The sequence below is a fragment of the Nestor notabilis genome, unplaced genomic scaffold (assembly GCF_000696875.1).
Source record: "Nestor notabilis isolate BGI_N333 unplaced genomic scaffold, ASM69687v1 scaffold16011, whole genome shotgun sequence".
NCBI lineage: Eukaryota > Metazoa > Chordata > Aves > Psittaciformes > Psittacidae > Nestor > Nestor notabilis.
The window spans coordinates 18,143-40,757 of record NW_009914597.1 but is presented as its reverse complement, the minus strand read 5'-3'; the positions used below and the strand labels follow the sequence as shown (position 1 = coordinate 40,757).

General features: G+C 41.1%; 1 protein-coding gene across 1 annotated transcript; it reads left to right on the top strand.

The window, feature by feature from the left end:
- Positions 1-3,989: 3,989 nt before the first annotated feature.
- On the top strand, positions 3,990-22,014 carry SEC23IP (SEC23 interacting protein; the record flags this gene model as incomplete). The annotated part of the gene is made up of 17 exons (XM_010023735.1): positions 3,990-4,516; positions 5,869-6,064; positions 6,546-6,739; positions 7,068-7,157; positions 8,269-8,389; positions 8,705-8,794; positions 8,956-9,097; positions 10,345-10,553; positions 11,195-11,313; positions 11,894-12,061; positions 12,431-12,526; positions 13,071-13,277; positions 13,897-14,052; positions 14,811-14,913; positions 15,745-15,930; positions 17,441-17,603; positions 21,933-22,014. Coding segments are annotated over 17 exons (2,849 nt in total), but the record flags the coding sequence as incomplete, so codon positions are not given.
- Between the last annotated feature and the right edge of the window lie 601 nt (positions 22,015-22,615).

The following is a 22,615-nucleotide window of genomic DNA, read 5'->3' as shown; positions in this document are numbered from 1 at the left end:
TCTCCTGGCAGCCGGTGAGGGAGGGTGCTGAGGGGCTGCTCTGAGGGAAGCGGGGGGGAGGGTGTGCGGAAGGGGTCCCGCGGGACCCGGGTAGAGTCCTCATTACCTCTGGATAACGGGCTGAAGCGTCGGTGGGAGCTCTGAGGAGCCGAGCTGGGGCCTGCCCGGTGTCTGGGCCCCAGTTAGACCTTCATCTCCTCTCCGAGGGGCTCCCGGAGCTGGTTGTCACTGCCGGGCGTTAATGCTTCAAAGAGGATAAACTGCTCGAGATGTGCGCGTCCCGCTTTCCCGAGCGTATGTCATGCTTACGTGTTTGGTTTTTAGCTCTGTGTGCAAGGATAGCGGGTGATTATCATGCTTTCAGGTCTTTGATCAGCGTATTTGTTTCAGCAATTAAAAGCTGAAAGAACTTGAGAGGTGTACTTAGTGGTTTTGGGTTTTTTAAGGTCTTTTTCCCTGTCGTTTTCCCTGTGTGGAATTAGCAAGATAAGCAGACACCTTAAGTTCCCTTGTTAATTTAAACGTGGCTTTAATATTCTTCCCTTCTAAAGCGTTAATGGTATTCCAGACTTAAAACCTGATGCTCAAACAGTTTCAGAGAAAGGAAAAGACTTCTGGAAAAGCATTCAGTCTGAGATTAAAGCCGTAAAGATTAAAAGTATATGTAGAAGTCACATATTCTAAGTTTTACTGCATTGGTATATGTCGAGTCCAAAATCCAAGACATGATTTCAGCAGTGTTGTATCTTAGCTAAAATGGGTATTAATGTAGATGGAAGTCAGTGGAGTACATCTCTGTAGATGTAATAAAATGTTTACAAAGTGTGGCTTTGAAACACTTGGGATTTTTTTTTTTGATAAACTAAATTTTTTGGGTGGGAGGGATAAAAGCATTAGAGTATTTGGTAGCTGATGTGTTTACTACTTTCATCGTGCAGTCCTTGTACTTTTTCTTTCTTGTGCATATACATCGTTTCTCATTTAAAAAGCAAAAATAATGTTTAAATGCCTGTCTGGCCAGTGGCTTTGCACAGACAACTGTCCTTTGGCAATTTCCCAAAGGCTTTGAAGGTACCCAGGGAGCAAATCCGATGAGATTTCATTAATGTAGTGCGTCAGGTACTCTCCATCTCCCTTAAAATTTGATCGGATGAAGATTTACAGGATTGCAGCTGGGGTGAAATTCAGTGCCAGAGGTTGTGTCACGTTCCGTGTCTGAGTAAGGCCCGTGTCCTGTTAAATGTGCTATTTCTGTGGTCTGCTGCACTCACCAGTGGTCTGGCTCTGTAGAACAGCTTGCATCTTCAGTCACAGTTTGAAGCAGGGAAGAACAAGCTGTTGAGTTTGAATTTTAAATTGTGTAAAACCTTTATTGATCAAAGGAATGGTGAATCTGACAGCCCACACTAGGAAGCTGTGTGCAGTGATAAATATATTACATTTCCAGGAGTGTTTATGCTTTGTAGATTGAATTCTGCCCTGTGAGGGTGCTGAGGCGCTGGCGCAGGGTGCCCAGAGAAGCTGTGGCTGCCCCATCCCTGGCAGTGTTCAAGGCCAGGTTGGACACAGGGGCTTGGAGCAACCTGCTCTAGTGGAAGGTGTCCCTGCCCGTGGCAGGGGTTGGAGCTGGATGAGCTTTCAGGTCCCTTCCAACACAAACCAGTCTAGGATTCTGTTACAACAGAAAATACATTGTTTGGCTTGGGTGTGGGTGAAGTAACCAATATACTTACTGTAGATAGAGAGAAGTATTCCCAATGAGGAAGTGGGCTAATGTCACTTGTGGTTGTCGGGTGACAATCTGTGAATGACAAGGTTCCAGCCTATGTAGCGGGGGATATACAGGAGGTTGTCACAGTCACTTTTGAAGAAAGTCTCCTTTATGTATGGGAAGAATACTGCCCTTGTATGTCCAAGCTGTATACTCATAGGATATTTTTAGATGTATATGAAGTGTTTGTTTTCTGCCAGTCTGGGCTTACGTTCCAACATAGGCTTTGCAAAATTAAAGAAAGGCAAAGCATGAAGTGATGTCTTAAGAAACTGTGTGTGGGGTGTGTATAAGTATATATATATAGAATTTTTGGTTTTGCAGAACTTTTGCCAAGGGAAGATACAGTTAGACTAAATCTCTGAAACCTAGTTGAAATTGGAGAACAGTAGGTGTTTTGTGAATGGGCACTTAGTAAAGACCTTAAACTCTTCAGCACATTGCTATGTGTTTATTGTGATCTGAGATGGAGAATTGCCTGTTCTGTAGTTATTTTGGAAAGCTGAGAACTGATGCTTCGAGTGTTCAAAACTGGTGTAGATGAGGCCCTCAGTGACATGGGTTGGTGGTGGCCTTGACAGTGCTGGGTTAATGATTGGGCTTGATGATATTAAAGGTATTTTCCAATCTAGTTGATTCTATGATTCTGTAAGAGTGTGGCATGCAGTATGCTTCCCTCTATTCCTCAGTGTTTGTGACGTGAAAGAAAGAAGAATTTTATTGTTTAGCAGCTGAGGCCTTTTATTTAGTATAAATGGCTTTTCTGGCTTGTAGTTGGGAGATAATCCATAGGCCTGGCTTCATAGTGGTCTTTGCTTATAAATAGTTATGCTCCACATGATGGCTCACACACATAGATTTTGGGGTTTGTTCCTCAAAGTGGGATAAAATATTATAGGTGGAAGTAAGAGAAGTTGGTAAATTCAACTGCTGCCTCAAACTGACAGTATGAAAAGACTTCTAAATAGAAGATGATTAAAATAGTACTTTTTACTCATGGAACTGCTGCTTTTATGATTAATTAATTAGAGCAGCAGCTTCCTAGGGAGACTTCTCTGTGGATTTCCCTGTGCTCCCTTGATGCTCTATGTTGGCTGAGGATAATGACATTTGTTACTGGCTGCCTGTAGCTTCAGAGATGCTTGGCCTCTGTCTTTGGCAGGGGATGAATAGCAGAGAACCAATGATAGCTCTGTGGTTTCTTCCCCAGAGCCTGGGGATTATCTGATTGCCACAGCAGATAACACCACGCTTATGACTTCTGCAGATTGCATTGGTGCTTGCAAGGTGCTGTTCCCTCAGCAGGCAAGCAGTGATGCTCAGACCATCACAGGCTTAACTGAGATTACTGTGAGACCTATGATAATGTCAAACCACTTTTTTCCCCCGCTTGTTCCTAGGTTACTGCAAAGCAGAAAACTGGGATTGGTCAGGACCTGGCTTATGTATATTCTCAGTATGAAATGACAGTCATGGCCTTGCAGCTTTTAAAACACTCTCCTGCAGTTATGCAGAATGGGAACTTATTTTTCTGTGCCAGCCTAGAGTAGGATTTTCAGAGAGAACTGGAGTCAGTCCTGCTTATCAAATCACTTGGAATGATAAGCTATGGCCACCTTTCAAGTCAAATGAGAAACCTTGTGAGGGCTCTTGCCTGAAGGAACAGGCCAGGATGGATTTGTTAACCAATAGCTGTGGCCTCTTTGGGAATGTCCTTAAGATCTGCTTTTGAGTTTGATCCTGGAAGTCTAAAAATTAGAGTGTAAACTCCTATGTTTAGTAACTATTTTCATGGTGAAAGGAAATGAACCAAGGCTGCTCTTGCATTTGGTAGGCATAGGGAAAATGGAAGGGATTTTAGTGCCCTGGAGGCAGGGATCTTTGCCAAGTTGGCTTGGGAAGGTCCTGACTTCAGTCATACCTTAGTGTCTTATGTCAGATTTTTAATTTTTGTTGCTTTGTCTGAGTACACTGAGTGACTGTTATGGTCCATTTTAAATGTTCTTGAAGACTTGGTCTGCTCGGTTTCATTTTACAGTTTATTTAATCATCAAGTATGTGTAAGCTCTGTAATCCTTTTGACTTTATGGGGGCCAACAGAGTTTTGGTAGTAGCGGATAATTACAGAACGATTCGATTACGTACACTAACTAAGCCATTATAGCTCCCTCCCATTGAACCTCCCATTATAGCTGTAGTTGTCTTTGTGTTTTTGCAGATGATTCTGCAGATGTTGGTGAAGAGGACAGCTTCTTGGGTCAGACATCTGCCAGCCCCAATCCACCACAGACTTTCAACTATTTCTCTCAAGTACCTAGTAGCAGCGATCCATTTGGAAGTATTGGGCAGCCACCCTTAACAACTGTTGCACCACCTGTTGGAACACCAGCCTTCTCCAGGCCTTCAACTTCATTTCCACTTGTTTCTGGGTCACAGGATGGGCAAAATGCCTTTTCACCTCATGTTCCACAGTCACAGTCCTCTTACAGTGTACCACCTATTTCCCAGGTGGGAATCACAGCGTATCAGACTCCTCAGCAGAGCTGTCCCCCACCTGCAAGTGCATCTACTTTTCCCCAGGGAACATCTCAGCAAGGGTACAACCCTTACCGGCACACGTGCCTAAGCAGCAGAGCTAACCCATACCTGACTCCGCCACAGCTGCAACACAGTCACCCTGCTCAGCCACCATGCTCCGTGCCACCTGTCCAGATGTATCAGACACCTCCAGGGTCATTGATGCAGGTACAGAAATCATTCCTGATGGCCTGCTACCAGAACAAACCAATATAAGTCACTTTCCTCTTTGAATTGTGTATTTTATCTTCTGAAGATTTTTCTTCTCGCAGAAAAAGTCTTGAACCATTTCTGATGGCAAAATCTTTTCACTAGAGCTAGTTGCTTTAGGCAAAACTGATCTTTGATGTGAGCATACCCTGAGGCTGTAGCTAGGTGAGCAAAGCCAAGTGGTAAAGTTCTGTTGCTCTTTTCTGCCTGGTACAGAGTTTGCTGCTGTTTCAGCTGTGCTGCTGCTTTGTTTGTGCCTCTGCTCTAAATCGGGTCATTGAGCCATTTGGAAGATATGAGCTAAAAAATCTATTTTCAAGCTGGTTTTGCTCATGAAGCCAGCACTTTATGAAATTATGACCACATGAATTGTCAGCAAACCCTTTGAAACACATTGGTGGAGGATTTTGTGTGATATAAAGCATTAATCTCCAGTCTTTTTTTTTACCTTCACAAATGCATTATTTTGTTGAAAACAACAAAAATTACTTCTCTTTTGCCTGAGCTATTGCTATATTACTGCTATTGGGAATAAAGAATTGAAAGATTATATAGTGACAAAAACATAGCAAAGGCAGTAGAACCTAAGCAATCTGGAGGTTTAGATTAGACTTTCAGAGCTTCTGTTTGAGTGATTTTGTATATTGTACAACATAGTAGGGTTATTTCCTTTAACTGTATTGACCAAAGCAGTTGCTGCTGCTGACATCACTTGCTTTTAGTTGAACTAACTGGGATGTTTACACAATTTATATGAAATCAGCTTTATGTAGGCTATAGTCCCTTTCAAAATCAGTTACTTTTCTTGTGTCACTGAGGCTACAATTGAGTTTGAAATCTGCCTGTCCTGCTGGCTTTGCAGGAAGAGAGCTGCTACTAATGTGGACACTTGTTAAAATTTATAATCTTTATGCAGAATAAGTACTTATATGTAAATAAATAATGAGAAGAATGCATTTTTATTTTCATGTCAGATTTGGTCACCACAAGGAAATAATCTCAGCCTGACTTTTGAAACTTTAAGGGAGTATTTTATATCTTGCTGGTTTTAAGGTAATCAAGGTGCTAGAGCATCACAGTTTTTAGCAGTATTTGAGGGAATGAAATTCACATCCTTTCTCAATTTGAAAAGGTCTAAGTTTTAAAAACATGATAAAGTGGACAACTTGTTCATAACACTTTTAGAATGAAAGGTAATGATATTGAAGAGGAAGAAAGTTAGAAATAAAGACTGTGTTATCTAGAGCAAAGTATAGACCAGTTCTGTAAAAACTGTGAGATTGAGATGACGAGCCCGTTTGTATTCTCAGTTTCCAGAGTCTCAGTCAGAGCTCCCAGCTCCCAGGCCTGCAGGTCCACTGGTGCAGGCGCCTCCTGTTTTGCTGCAGAACCAATATGAGCCAGTTCAGCCCCACTGGTTCTACTGTAAGGAGGTGGAGGACAAGCAGATATGGATGCCATTCAGCATGCTGGATTCTGCAAAACTAGAGGAAGTCTATAACTCCGGTAAGTCCTGTTTATTCAGAGGTGAACAGGACTAGAAGGAAGATATTAGAGTAATGCCACATATGAGAGTGTGATATGACAATAATAAGTAATGATAATACATGTCTTGAAGATGTATTTTGTGCCACTTAATTTATTTCATTTACATTACGTGATTCTTGATGCTGTCAGTGTTAAGATGTTCCATGCCTAGTGGATATTGTGTTTTCATGTTATCTGTCTTGGCTTGCCTTTTTGTTACGCTTTATCAGCTCTAGAATAAGTATTCATATTTGGGAGTTATTAAAAACTTTGTGTACAGAACATATGTGTTTCAGAAGCAACATGATGGTTGCCTGATAATAGGAAGCTTCTCTTCCACGGTGTAATTACCTGTCTTAATGTCCTAATACTTGCAAGAGAAGTGATTGAGGCTGGGGTGAGAGAGAAAAGAGGTTTGTATGTGTTAGTATTGTAACAGAGTGTAACTTTTGTGTCATAGTCCAGCCTGATCCTGAGAGTGTGGTTCTGAGCACTGACGGGGGACGCTACGATGTGTACCTGTATGACAGGATGAGGAAAGCTGTTTACTGGGATGAAGAGCCTTCTGAAGTGAGACGCTGCATGTGGTTTTACAAGGGAGACAAGGACAGCCGGTTTATTCCTTACACTGAGGATTTTAGTGACAAGCTAGAGGTTAGTGTTACCTTTACACGAACTTCACTAAGTACTTGATAGTTCTTCATATTTATGAGTTTAGAAATACCTCCTTGTGTTTCATTAAAATGTCTTCCAGAATGCACTTTCTGGAGTAAAAGTAAGCAAATCCTGCATAGGGCAGTGGCTAGAAGGCCATGTTGCTCATGCACTGCTGAGACGTAGTATCAACTTGTGTAGGACTTCGTGTGAAACTTTTGTGTAAACAAAGTGATGTCAGTTATAACATCACAGATGATGCACAAGGCCAAGAAATGGTTTGTCTGAGAAAGCATACTGACTTTGTGTAACTTGTTTACTGTTTCAGGCAGAATATAAAAAGGCTGTAACTACAAATCAATGGCATCGGCGACTTGAATTCCCAAATGGGGAGACAATTGTTATGCATAATCCCAAGGTAATGGATTTTGGCAATTGATTCTCACAGGATTCATTAGGGGTGAATGAACAGATGGATGGCAGCATATATTGAATGCTGTCTTGCTTGAAACTTACTTGTTGATTGTTTTGAATACGTCTGCATTAAAGATGATGAAGTTTATAGGATGTAGGGGTGAATGAACAGATGGATGGCAGCATAAATTGAATGCTGTCTTGCTTGAAACATACTTGTTGATTGTTTTGAATACATGTGCATTAAAGATGATGAAGTTTATAGAACACTGAACTCCTGCTTGTTTCAGTGTGCTGTAGATTATTAAAAGATGATGCTTTTGAAACCTAAGAGGAGTAAGGGTTTACATAGTAAATGTTTCACACTGAGCATAACTGGCAGCAAATGAGAGGCAATTTGAATTAGTTTAACCTCAGACAGTCTGTACCAAATGGAAGGTAATTTAGACTAGAAGCTTTCATGTGGAGAAGAGCATTAATCTAACTACAAGGTAATTAGTTTGGGTATCTAAGGCATGAGAAGGCACTGCAACTATTTTTAGACCATAAGAAAGTCTAGCAAATAAAGCTTTAAAAGTTATTCTAGATACTTTGCCAGCAGTCTCATGGGATTAAAACATGGACTTCAGCCTTATTGACCAATGCTGTTAACTGTTCACTTATCACAGATGCAGTAATAATAGATACATTCTGGCCCTTGGATTTATTTTACCACGGTTGTTCCTTCTTTAGGCGAGATACATTCTGGCCCTTGGATTTATTTTACCGTGGTTGTTCCTTCTTTAGGCACTTAATAATGCTGGTTAAGGAGTTCTGTCCAGTAAAAACCTAGGAAAGGAGTGCTGAAACCACTTGGTGTCATATTTGTGAGTTCAGTCTCCACTGAGTCAGTGTAAGTCTTACCTCACTAGTGGTAGTGAAGCTGCTGTTGCCATGGGGAATAGCGTCAGAGTTTTGCTAAGACTTTTTTCTGCATATGAAGAAAGCAGTTGAATCTCAGATGCAAGGTAAAGCAATCAAGCAAAACGTCTGTCAACCCATGCAATGCTTTCAGACTAACAATATGGATCATAAGGGTTTTTTGTGTTTATAATTGGACAATGTATTTTTTTCAGGTCATAGTCCAGTTCCAACCTGCCACACCAGATGAATGGGGCACCTCTCAGGATGGTGGTCAGGCAAGACCAAGGGTAGTAAAACGTGGAATTGATGATGACCATGATGAAATTCCTGATGGTATGTGATTATGTGGGTCTGCAGCTTGAGCAGCTAGTTTTTGGTTCTGTGCAAAGGTTGGACAATAGTGGGTGGAATGGCAATGCGCTGTTCATACCTAGAGTCTGAAGATTTAAAGGTATTCCTCAATCTAAGCTGCCTGAAAGAAGTTATCTGGGTTTTTTTTCTTCAAAGGAGTCCTGTGGGCTACGTTATGTCCTGAACCACACTGTGTAAGAAGCTTTAGAAAGCAAATATATCTTAAAAGTTGCTGGACTCTAAACTTCACCACTGTACATATTGGTATTCTTAATTTTTTATTTCCTTTTTCTACAGGAGAGATGCCCCAAATTGACCATCTGGTATTTATGGTTCATGGCATAGGTCCTGTATGTGACCTGAGGTTTAGAAGCGTTGTTGAATGTGGTAAGTATTTTACTTATTTAATGAGCGGTTGTATTCTTAACTGTTTAAATGTGGGTCTCTGGTATTCAGATAAGCAAGTCTGTGTGGAAAACCAAAAGAGAATATTTGTAATTGTGTGTTGAATACTGCTACTATTGGATTTTCATTACTCTTCTCTACAGTTGATGATTTTAGGACTGTTTCTCTGAAGTTGTTGCAGACTCACTTTAAGAAGTCTTTAGAGGAACACAAAGTGAGCAGGGTGGAATTCCTCCCAGTTCACTGGCATAGTTCCCTGCACGGAGATGCAACAGGTGTAGACAGGTGAGTACATTGCTTAATGTTGTGAACTTTGTAGAAGCTGCATCTTTATCTTATTGATATGGTGTATAGAGAAAGCTGGAAAGGCATGTGGAGTATTTTCTCTTGTTAATTTTCATGCCACTGAGTGACAGGATGCATATAGAGACACATTCTTTCAGTACTACATTTTCATGGAAGTGGCTACTGCATTGATGCATGATGATGAGTGAGAGTGTAGAGGCAGTGATAGTTAAGTGTGAGGTGCTGAGCATGGAGACGTGTTGTCCAACACAGCTATGTACGGTTTGGAGTGAAGAGCTTTCTCTCCTGTATCTTCTTGCACTTTGATAGAGTCTGACCCAAGGAGATGAGATGTTGGTGTCCTCTTCCCGAGGAAGGCATTGAGCCCTCTGTCCAGTCCTAGAGTAGTACCTGAATTAGGATTAGGCAGTGGAGCTGAGAGTAAGATTATTTTACTTTATGTCAAAATAAATAAAAAAAAAAATCTACATGGGGTAGGAGTATTACAATATATTAAGATCTATTTTAAAATCACTTCTTGGAACCTATCCCTTTGCTGTTGCTTGACATTTCAAGCTGTTTTCTCTTGCTCAAAGATGGGGAAGTAGAAATCATGAGGGTAGCAACCTGTACCACTTGGAGTGCACGCTGGTGTTCTCCAGGCTGTTGGAGCTCAGTCACATCATGCTGTTTTCCTAGAGGCTTAGTCTTTTATTTGCTTTTGAACTCTACATTATCATGGGGAAGGATCCTTATTCTGTTAACCAAACCAGGCAATGCTACCTAAGGCAGTCTCAGTTATCTACCAATTCCAGCTGTCTTAACTCCAGGCAAGCAGATGGAGATGCCTGGTGATGAGTATCATGTTGCCTGTTTCTTCACTTTCACCTTCAATTTTTCTACATGAGTTCTTTTTCTTTTCCACTTTGACCAATCTGCTCATAAAACTCCCCGTTTCTATGTAGGAGCAGTGTTAGCACAGAGAAGAAATTATTTCAGGCATCCCTTCAGCCTGGAGAGGAAAAAAGGGAGCTGTATCTCTCTCAAGTATGTACAATCAGCAGATAGCACTAACGTATGAGTATGCAGCGAGGCCAGAAGGCTAATATGTTTTATTTAATGTCTGTAGTGACCATGTCTGTACTATTTACATTGCAGTTCCACTACCTGTCAGTTCCAAAGTTAACAAAGTTTATATCTGCCTTTCTTTAAAGGCATTAATGTTTCTAATGATTTTGTGTTACTAGGAACATAAAGAAGATCACTTTGCCGAGCATTGGCCGCTTGCGGCACTTCACCAACGAAACGCTGCTCGACATCTTGTTTTACAACAGCCCCACCTACTGCCAGACCATTGTGGACAAAGTGGGGCTGGAAATGAATCGTTTGTATGCACTTTTCATGAGTCGTAACCCAGACTTCAAAGGAGGAGTCTCTGTGGCTGGGCACAGTTTAGGTAATTCTCTTAGGAACTGATCTGGGATAAAACCAGCATCTCTACACTAAGGGAAATGAAGCCTTCATTAAGCATAAGGCTAAAATTAGCTGATAGAGGGTGGCTGTCTTTCAGAGCACAGCTGATTAAAGTCACATACCTTTCAATACCTAAGTTCATAAAGTTTTGAGAGAAGGTTAGTACTTCATGAATGCATGCATTTCCCACCCCCCTCTACTTTCCTGTGTAAAGACTTGGTGTGTTATTTGTGTTTAAAAGTTGACAGGTTACTTTGTGTCTTGGTAGGTGGGTAACTTCTGGGTTTCAGAACCCTCGCTTACTAAGAGTAAGATGATTTGTTTTGAACACAGATAAAGTGTTACAAATGACATGTGACATAGAGGTTGGGGCTGGAACTTGTCCTTCAATTTGGCAAGTAGTCAAAGATGGTTAAGGAGTAATGGTAACTACATGAAGCATGAGTGGGAAGGGAAAAAAGTTTGCTTCTTGCTGAGAATGGTAATGTCCAAGTTAATATATGAGTTTTTTAGTTTTAAATACTATCAACTTGTATGTTGCTATTGCATATACATTTTGCTTGGGATTTGGTGACAGGAAAATCTGACCTGTTTCCCAAAGCAACTTTTAATTCCTGTTTCCAGGTTGCTTAATTCTGTTTGACATACTGTCTAATCAGAAGGACTTGGCATCATCAGTAAATACTGGACCATTCTCTGGTGTTAATGGTACTGGGAAGGATGTGGCTGCTCATGATAAACAGGTAATGTCTACATGTTAGTCTTCCCAGGCAAATGGTTCTGATATTTTTCAGCACCTTTGAATTTTCCGAATTTATTAGCTGAAACACAGTTGTGGTTCTGATAATACATTTTAACATGTTAATGGAAATGTGTGTAAATATTGTCAATCCTCAGGACAAACTATCTGCATCTTTTTCATGTTTGAAGTAGGCCCCTAATGGGATTTGATCAGAACATCAGCTTTGACCCTTGTGGACATATAACTTGGTCTTAACAGTATCCGAATGGGGGAGATGAGTAAAAGGGGGGAAAACCACTATCTCTGTTCATACTAGAAACAGTGACCAGTTGTTTGTTGATGAAAAGGAATACTTTTGAGCGTTGCAAGGCTCAAGAAACCTTTTGTCTCTTAAAAATTACTAAGTATGTATTTTGATGATCTATTATTAGTGGAAAATCTGGATCCTGCTTTAGTGAAAATGGGCATAAATTTATGAAGCTTATAAAATAAAGTTTTTAAGATAAAGGAATGGGTTTTACTTGTGGCACATGTTTTTTTTTTCCTCTATTAAATGATGTGATTCTGCTCCTGTGCTTCAGATCACTGAAGATACCAGTTCCTTGGGCTCCTCTATTACTACTGGTGATGACCTTTGTGAGCCTGAAGTAGATGATGATGTTCCTACTTTGCAAAAGACTCTGGAACTGCTTAGCCTGTCAGAATATGCAAGCACATTTGAAAAGGAGAAAATTGACATGGAGTCTCTGGTACAATGATATTCACTTTTTGGGGTTGTCCAGGGTATGGAGGTTTATGTTTGGGTTTTTTTGCTGTCTGAGTTTAGAGTACCATGAGGTGTGAAAGCAGCTGCAAAGGAAAAATAATTATTGCATGACATGAGGGCTTATTGTTACATGACTCTCTCTGTTTCTTAGTGTGGTGTATACCCCCCTCAGTTGTGTAAAGATACTTTGTATCATGTCTCTCTTCTTGTGATTTCTATAGCTTTATAAAATGTCTTCTCTAATTCATAAGTCGTTGCCAACAAGAAACCATATATGATACTAGGGAAGTTACAAAGTAAGTGTTGATTTTTCTTTTTTAAATTATATTTTGCTTGGTTTGGTTTTCTTTAGCTCATGTGTACAATTGATGACCTGAAGGAAATGGGGATACCTCTTGGACCAAGAAAGAAAATAGCTAACTTTGTAAAAGACAGAGCAGCCGAGCAGGTAAGCACGCTTCTCAGGAATGAAATAAAAGTTGTTAAGCAAATGTAACTGCATTCCTTGCTGTGGAGTAACTTCTGTTCTTTAACACACTTGTTGATATAGAAACATAGAATGGTTTGGGTTGGAAAGGACCTTAAAGCTGATCCAGTTCCAACCCCCTCCCCCACCATGGACAGGGACACCTCACACTAGACCATGTCACCCAAGGCTCTGTCCAACCTAGCCTTGAACATTGCCAGGGATGGAGCATTCACCACTTTGGGCAACCTGTGCCAGCTTCTCACCACCCTCACAGTAAAGAACTTCTTCCTTATATCTAGCCTGAACTTCCCCTGTTTCAATTTAAACCCATCACCCCTTGTCCTATCACTACAGTCCCTGATGAAGAGTCCCTCTCCAGCATCCTTATAGGCCCCCTTCAGATACTGGAAGCTGCTCTGAGGTCTTCAAGCAGCTTCTCTTCTCCAGGCTGAACAGCCCCAACTTTTGACCACTGTGAAATAAACTTTTTTTAAACTCTGATTTTTGAAACTTTTCTCCAAAGGAACAGAAGAAAGCACTAGCAGAAAAGAAAGCAGTGCTGGCTGCCACGCTCCAAACTCAAGAAGATGCCCAGAAAGCAAAAGAGACAGTTAATTCTGTCTCCTCTTCAGAGTCTGGTCAGTTGCACTCAAAGAGGAAGCTTCCAGTTGGTGCATCTGTTTCTTCAATGAACATTGACTATGAGTATTTTGAGATTGGAACTGGCCAGGTGAGACTACATAGATTTAAATGAATCACTTAGAACAAATGCTGTACTTCTGCTTGGCTTTGTTTTGGCTTAATATTGATGACTGTGCTTCTTCCCTTGTACAAAAGTTACATTTACATAGAGCTTTACCCTTTGTCTGGAGGGAGGGTTGGGGGAGTGGGTCAGATTGCTGAAAGCAAAACTTTGTATAACAAGGGTGCCACTAAAATTCACCTTTTCTGTCAGCAGTGAACAAGCTGTACATACAGTTCTGTTCCAGAAGTAGAACTGTCTGAATGACATAATATTGAATGGTCAGACTAAACTGATCCATTTATACCATTATATTTAAGTTTGACTTCAAACTTAACTTAAACCCCAAACCTCAAAGACCTGTTTTAAATATATGTTTAATTATTTCCATATTTCTTAAGTTTTTCCTTAAAAAACATTTTAAGAGTATTAATATGTACTAATGCTGTGGTATTAGTGTGGAAGAGGGCAATGCAGCTGAAACTGAGGGGAATTATTGTAAGCATGTGGTTGATTTAATGCACTACTTGTTTTTCCTTCCCAACTAAGCATTATATTGACTATCTGGCAGTCCTGAAAGATTATGTATCTGATTTGTGTCTGGTAGGTTTCTGTGGCTTACAGTTCATTGGACTTTGAACCAGATATCTTCTTTGCTCTTGGTTCTCCTATTGGTGTGTTCCTTACTGTGAGAGGGGTGGAGAGGATTGATGAAAACTACAGGCTTCCAACCTGCAAGGGATTCTTCAACATCTATCATCCAGTGAGTAAGCAGTACTTGTGTGATGTGATTTTAATTGATGCAGATGACAGCAATGCAGAAGACTAAATTTTAACCTCTGAGCATTACACCTCCTGATCCCCTAAATATATTTCCCAATACATCCTTTTTAAAAGAAATGACCCAGATGAAATATATAGTCTGAATATCTGTGATCTTTACTGCAACAGTGAAGTGGAGTGGGCTATAGGTTCCATCCCTAGCACTCTAGGTGTGGATTGGCTTGATAATATTTGCCATGTTCATTTTCAGAGCTTAAAGAACTGTTTTTTTACTCCCCATTAATGTCAAGCCACTCTTGTAGATTTTATGAAGCATTTGTGTTTCAGCTGTTTATAGGACTTTTCTGAGTTTCCACTTTGGATTCTGGGAAATTTAGAAACCCTTAGATGTTTTGCAGGACATACAGTACATCTGTCCTCTTCTGTCCTATCCTCTTTGACAATTAAACAGTGACATGTTGATAGTCATCACCAGAATGCAAGAAAAATTTGCTGTTCTTTCACTGTAGTGTCTTCTCTTTAGAATCTTCTGTTGCAGAACAAGACTGAATTAGTTAATAAACTGTTTAATCTTATGATTAAACTAAATGGTCATGAACTGAGTTTCTGTAAACTGAAATGGAGTAGAATTCCAGAATGGTTCTCTATTAATCATAAATAGGGATTTTTTTCCACTGAAAAGTGATAACTGGAATAATTTCTAAGCTAACTAAATGTCAATGTGGTGTTTCTTCACAGCTTGATCCAGTGGCTTACAGGTTAGAACCAATGATCATTGAAGACCTGGATTTAAAACCAGTTCTCATTCCACATCATAAAGGCAGAAAGAGACTTCATCTGGGTAAAAAGAAAACTTCTTTCACATGTGGATCTCATTCCTAATTTACTGATTTGCTTTAGAATATAGTAAAATTTCAAGAGACTAATTAATGTTCCTGGATATTTGCCTCCCTGTTTTGTCTAAATATCAGAGGGGATTCCTACCAGCCCTATAATTTGGGTATTCACAGTTGCATTCAGATGTAAGAATCATAATTCCAGATTTGAGTTTCTAATTACTAAGGTTCCCTTTAAAAATGGAATAGTTGTGAGCCCTGATCTAACAGACCCAGGTGGTTCTAAGCAGTTACTGTGGATTGCTCTTTCAGAGTTTCCCCACCAGTACTGAATGGCAGCTTAGTTACTGGTGACACAATTACTGAGCTGTAGCAAAATTACAGGCTAGAGTTCTCTGGGAATGCTTCTCTAAATCACTGTTACTGCAAGTGACTTTGGCAGCTCTTGTGGGCTCTGCTGGAGTTTGATACTACTCTCTCTATACTCTTCCTTTAGTGTAGGATGTTAGGAGTGATTGCGGGGGGTGGTGTTCAAGGATTAGCTGGTGGAGCTATGTTTGAGGATTTGGAGGCAGTTGGACTGTTTCCTGTGCTTGTAGGTTTTAACTCATTGACCCATTCAGTGAGAAATTAATGGTGCATTAATTGCATTTCACTTAATCCTTTTTGAATAGAATAGAGAAGCAAGAAACAGATGTTCATGACATAGCAGCCTGTTTCTCAACAAACATCCCAGTTACGAGGAGAAACAGGGTTTCATCATTCTGGTTTTAGTTTATAATGTTACATCTTTCTCCTATGGTGACTTTTTTCGCTTCCTTTTTCCCCCTTCTTAGAGTTGAAAGATTCTCTCTCTCGTATGGGATCTGATCTGAAACAGGGTTTTATTAGCTCTTTGAAGAGTGCATGGCAGACCCTGAATGAATTTGCACGTGCTCATACATCTTCATCTCAACTGCAAGAAGAACTGGAGAAAGTAGCTAACCAAATTAAAGAGGAAGAAGAAAAACAAGTGGTAGAAGGTATGTGGACACATCATGGTTTTTCTTCTAACTTGTCAATATCAGATGAGAAGAAACTTGAGTATCCTAGTAATGGCTTGCTATTGATTTTCCTGACCAAATTAAGGAGGCTTCTGTGCTAAGTGCCAGGTACCCACCAAAGCTGCTCTGTCACTGCCCTCAAGTGGACAGGAGAGAGGAAATACAACGAAAGGCTCATGGATTGAGATAAGGACAGGGAGAGATTACTCACCAGTTACCGTCAAGGGCAAATCAGAGTTGACTTAGGGAAATCAGTTGAACTTACTACCGATCAAATCAGAGCAGGGTAATGAGAAATAAAGCTGCATCTTAAAACACCTTCCCTCACCTTTTCCTTCTTCCCAGGCTTAACTTTACTCCCAATTTTCTCTGCCTCCTCCTCCCCATTGGTGCAGGGGGATGGGGAATGGGTGTTGTGGTCAGCTCATCGCATGTTGTTTCTGCCACTCCTTCCTCCTCAGGGGAGGACTCCTCAGACTTCCCCTGCTCCAGTGTGGGGTCCCTCCCGCAGGAGACTGTTATCCATGCACTTCTCCAGTGTGAGTCCTTCCCACAGGCTGCAGTTCTTCATTAACTGCCTCAGCGTGGGTCCCTTCTACTGGGTGTATCCTTCAGGAACAGACTGCTCCAGTGTGAGTCCCCTTCAGGGTCACAGCTCCTGCCAGCAAACCTGCTCCAGCACAGGCTTCCCATGTGGTCACAACCTCCTTCAGGCATCCCTCTGCTCCAGTGTGGGACTCTCTGTGGGCTGATCTACTGCTGCATTTTGTCTATGAGGAGAAATTAACAGCTTTTACTGAAGGATATTTTAGACTTAAGTTTCTATAACCTTTCAACTTTCTGCGGGAAGGGCAGGCTTCTAAATCAGTTGTGTTCTCAGGGCAAATTAATACAAATAAGTATTTGTGGGATTTAATCTCTTTAGTAGTGTTCTGCTGAGGTTTTGGGATGATCTAAGAAGTATTTAAGTGTGTACTCTAAGAGAAAAAAAATGTTGAAGAAAGAGAACTTAAGTCAGATGCAGATATTACCCCTAATGATACCAAGAGCAGGTTTTCCAGCTGTGAATTATCTGTTGGTGTTTCATAATGCTGCCTTTGTCTATACTTACAAAGACAAAGTAAGTTTAAATTGAGGATAGTGATTGACTCCATGCAAGGGGGATGTAAAAATGTATTATTTCAGGTTACTCACTTGTGGAATGACTGCATCTACTATGTATAAACAGTGGGATTTGGTTTTAAAATTGCTCAGCTGCTTGTTTGTGAGCTATTCTTCAAATACACTCTCTTTACACTCCTCTGAAAGAAATAAGCCTATAGTCGCAGTAACCTTTCTGAATTGTGCAGTGGTGTGCTTATCATTTAAGGCTGTTGTTATTGTCTTATTGGAAGTACAAATCACAGCAGGGAAAATGGGTGATGTTTCTTGATTACAGTCGAGTGGACTGTGCTTGAAAGTGTTGAAGTCTTAAACTCTTTAATTTTAGCTGAAAAGATCACTGAAAGTCCAGACCCTCCGAAAGATGAAGACTACCAAGTGAAGGTTGGAATGCTGAATGGAGGGCGTCGTATTGATTATGTTCTACAAGAAAAACCAATAGAAAGCTTCAATGAATACCTTTTTGCTTTACAGAGTCATTTATGCTACTGGTAAGAGGGAATATTTGTGATTCTATAAGTAATGCTTGTCTGATATAACTATATCTTTAAATGTTGGCTGTGACATGCCTACTATTTATCTTGCTTCTGTTGTCATTTATATGTGACCAATATGGTAATAGCTACAATCATGTTTCTTATCTTGGTGTTTATGATGAAAACTCAGGTGATGTCTGTCAAAAATCATGCCCTGGTGTTTCACTACAAGCACATTTTGACAAAAATAACTAGGTTTATATATACAGATCTATTTTTCAGGCCACTGCTGATTTAAAAAGTGAAGGGTTGCAAAAGGGCCAACCAATTGTTAAGTTACCAGAACAGGACTTGTTCAGTGATTGACAGGCTGGGTGGAGAAGAGATTCAGAGCAGCCCTGCGGAGAAGGACTTGGGGGTGGTGATTGATGAGAAACTCGACATGAGCCGGCTTCAGTGTGCGCTTGAGCCCAGAAAGCCAACCGTATCCTGGGCTGCATCAAAAGAAGCGTGCCCAGCATGTCAAAGGAGGGTATCCTGCCCCTCTACTCTTCTCTTGTGAGACCTCACTTGGAGTATTGTGTCCAGTTCTGGTGTCCTCAACATAAAAAGGACATGGAGCTGCTGGAGCAAGTCCAGAGGAGGGCCACGAGGGTGATAAGAGGACTGGAGCACCTCCCGTATGAAGACAGGCTGAGAAAGTTGGGGCTGTTCAGCCTGGAGAAGAGAAGACTGCGTGGAGACCTCAGAGCAGCCTTCCAGTATCTGAAGGGGGCCTACAAGGATGCTGGGGAGGGACTCTTCGTTAGGGACTGTAGTGGTAGGACAAGGGGTAATGGGTTTAAACTTAAACAGGGGAAGTTTAGGTTAGATATAAGGAAGAAGTTCTTTCCAGTGAGGGTGGTGAGGCACTGGAATAGGTTGCCCAAGGAAGTTGTGAATGCTCCAGCCCTGGAGGTGTTCAAGGCCAGGCTGGACAGAGCCTTGGGTGGCATAGTTTAGTGTGTGGTGTCCCTGCCCATGGCAGGGGGGTTGGAAGTAGATGATCTTAAGGTCCTTTCCAACCCGAACTATTCTATGATTCTATATGACTTCAGACCTGAGTTTTCTGGATCTTTGTAATCTAAACATTTGGAAAAGATGACTGCAGAGTTGGGTATGAGTCCTCATCACTTAGCTCTGAAATAATTTTGTTTAGAAAGATGTTGTGTTCCCACACAGGCATACTGTAAAGATAAGTTCCATAGAATCATTGAATCCCAGGTTGGAAGGGACCTTAAGGGTCATCTGGTCCAACCTTATTGAGCAAGCATGACCTAAACTCGATGTCCAGCCAAATCTTAAGTGTCCAACACTGGGGAATCTCCCACTTCCTTGGGGAGATTATAAATTTGTTATGCTCTGGATGCTCAAGTGTTATAAAACTGAGACAATTTGAGCAAATCTTAAGTGTCCAACACTGGGGAATCTCCCACTTCCTTGGGGAGATTATAAATTTGTTATGCTCTGGATGCTCAAGTGTTATAAAACTGAGACAATTTGAGTATAGTTGAGTATGAAGGATAGAGGTATATGTGACTGGAGGAAAGCCAGTCTCAAAATGTCACAGCTAGATGTCACTCTTAGCTAATCTAATTCTATGTTAGCACAAAGTGAACAGATCTATCATCCTGTTCACAATAGAGATGTTGCAGACTGAGACTCAAAACACATACCTTTAGCTGCAGTCGTTTTCGAAACAAAGAGAGCTCTGTGAGCATTTGGACAACTGTAGTTTTTCAACTGCAATTCCTTCATGAATTGTTTTATTAGACTACAGTATGTAGTAAAACCTATTACCTCTTTGTATTGGAATGAAATTGCTGAATATTGATGCTTTGTTATCTAATATTAGCAAAAGAAATGAAAGGAAAAAGGCATAGTGAAACTTCCTGTAAATTTGGGTGGTTCTGATTTACCACTGGTTGCTTGTATACAGAACCATTTATAGAACAAGAAGCAGAGTTTGGTGTTCTCATGTAGTCAGAGCTGTAGTACACCATTGCCTTATCTGGACTTGGATTTGCTTTTTTTTAAGTGCTTGCATGTTTCAAATGAACATGAAAGCCAGACTTACCCTGAGCTGCATCAAAAAGAGTGTGAGCAGCTAGTCGAGGGAGGAGATTCTGCCCCTGTACTCAACTCTCATGAGACCCCCACCTGCAGTCCTGATCCAGCTCCGGGACAACAGCACAAGAGGGACATGGAGCTGTTGGAGCCAGTTTGGAGGAGGCCCCGGAGCTGCTGCGAGGGCTGGAGCAGCTCTGCTCTGGAGCCAGGCTGAGAGAGCTGGGCTGGGGCAGCTAGAGAAGAGAAGGTTCCTGAAGGGGACACCTTAGAGCAGCTCCAGTGCCTAAAGGGGCTACAGGAAACCTAGAGAGGGGCTGGACAAGGGCCTGTAGGGGCAGGTCAAGGGGAATGGCTTTAACCTGCCAGAGGGGAGATTGAGATGAGCTCTGAGGCAGAAGCTCTTCCCTGTGAGGGTGCTGAGGTGCTGGCCCAGGGTGCCCAGAGAAGCTGTGGCTGCCCCATCCCTGGCAGTGTTCAAGGCCAGGCTGGACACAGGGGCTTGGAGCAACCTGCTCTAGTGGAAGGTGTCCCTGCCTGTGGCAGGGGGTTGGAACTGGATGAGCTTTAAGGTCCCTTCCAACTCAAAACCTGTCTTTTCTATCTACCTGTCTATTCTATTATTCAAATGGAGAAAGATGTAATTCCAATTACAGGAACAGCAGTAACTATTGGTCTGTTGTATTTGCCCTTTTTGACAACATGACAGCACACTTTTGTAATATTACATATGTAATAGACAAACTTGGATGTCAGTTGCTGAGCTGTGCAGAATGGTGCTGGCAAAGGAGGAATGACTGGTCTCTTGTTTTGAGTTTAGCAGGTGTCAAATGTGTGGTGCTCTACTTCTAAAGGTTTTGGTTTCCCATAGCTGAGAATTTTGAGAAGCAGGCATTTTCCCAGAGGTTAAAATAAGGAACTGAAAGCATTGCTTGAAGGATCCTATTAAAATCAGTCTCGGGTATGTTGTTAAGATCAGGAGCTGTCGGAGGAGCAGTTATGTGGCTGTGGTGCTGATGTGTGCTGGAACGGCTGAGCATTGAGACTGATCATGGGTCCCTGGGCAGTCGGTGACCCGGTGATGGCAGTGCTGTTTCACGGGTGGAGTTGATGGAACAGGGAGTTCTTTTCCACAAGGCGGCAGCTGATCCTTGCCAGGATTTTACAAACCTACCTATAGCTTTTGCTTTGGTCATATGAGTAAGGAATGATAATGACTGAAATGTGAATGGACCATCTGTTTTGAGCTTTCTGCTTGTTTGTTTGCTTATTTAATAGCAGGGACCACCAAAAAATGCGTTACTATCTCTATGCTCAATTGTGGAAAATATCTGTAGCCCCTTGGCTTGCACATTTTAACTCTGACTGGTGCTTTGTAAATCATATTCTTCACATTTGGAGGATCACAGTTCTGACCAACTGTCTAAATCTCCTTTACTGTCTCCCTATATAATTTCTTTTATAAATCACAGGAAGCTGCCCTTACCTAACAACTCCTCCAGCTTTGGAACTTCACAACATTTGCCTCTTTAACTTTTATTTTTTATGGGGATTGTGTTACTGTTTTATATTGGTATTGCTTATGTGTGTTTGAATAACATTTTATACATGAATAAGAAAAATCTGTCAAATTTAAGTTCAGGTAGCCTGAAGCTTTGACTTTGAAAAGAGGGAAAACGGCCACTTGGAATCATGGCACTTGAATTCTGTTAATCTTTCCTTACTTTTTAATGGTAAGGAAGAGATGAAGAATATGGTCTGTTATAAAGTCTGTTTACAAGAAAGGGCCAGCCAGTTAGGAGAGAAGGATTAGAATATTGCTGACGGAAGTGGCAAAGGTGAGTTTTGACATTGGGCTAAAGGTGCAGTGTCACAAGTAATGGAAGAAAGCCTTGACAAGTAGAATGTATTCCTGGTGGAATATATTCAGGAGCTCATTGCAGACAAAAAGCAAGAGATTATTTGAGGAGATTTAAGCCAAACAAGTAACATCGTAGAAGTGGATAGAGAAGGGGATTTTGAGTTGGAGCATAGTAAGTTAGGGAGGACAAAGCGCCCTAAAATGCCCTAAAGAGAGGCTGATAACAGAAATGCTGCAAAACTGGTGAAGAATTGAGCTGAAGGAAGTTGGTAGAGGTCATTTTAGAGAGCTGGAGTGGGATGAAGCGTAGTTTACAAGAACTAGAACATGGGCAGTACTAACAACAATTTTTCTGCTTTTTTTTCCCTTCTTCACAGGGGATCTGAAGACACTGCCTTGCTGTTTCTCAAAGAAATATACAGGACTATGAATATCCAGCCCGAGCAGCCACAACATTGATGTATAGAAACATGAATTTGTAAGTTTGTTCTAATATAACTTACGTACCAAGCTCAGCTGCAACTTGGGTGTCTTTACTTTCCCTTTTTCCTCTGAAGTTGAAATCACGAAGTAGGAGCCAAAAAGTGTCATTTTGATGCCAAAAACAATGTCTAGACTTAAATGCAGGGGAAGCCTTCAAGTTCTTCCCCCCTTCATTCCCAAAAGATATCTGATGTTAGAGTTGTTGGTATGGGAGAATAATTGCCAGTACAAATATGTCAAAAAATATGACCCTTTATCATGTTTCTCCCTCAGTTCAGTTGTTCAGTGAATGTTCAAGCATAAGAAAACTCGGGGATATTGGCATGATGACACTCCATTTACAGTGCAGTAGATTAAAGAACACCAACAGTGTTCTGCTCTTACGCCTGTATTGTTGTATTGGTTGACCACTTGCGCACACATATGCCAGGGAAGAAGGTGTTTAACACCTAGAAAGGTGTTAAACATAGATATTGATAAACTGCTGAATGGGAACTCTCTGTATGCCAGTATTTTATTATCTTTGTATAGCTTAAGAATCTCAGTAGAACAAGTGAAATGATATAGCATGGAAGTT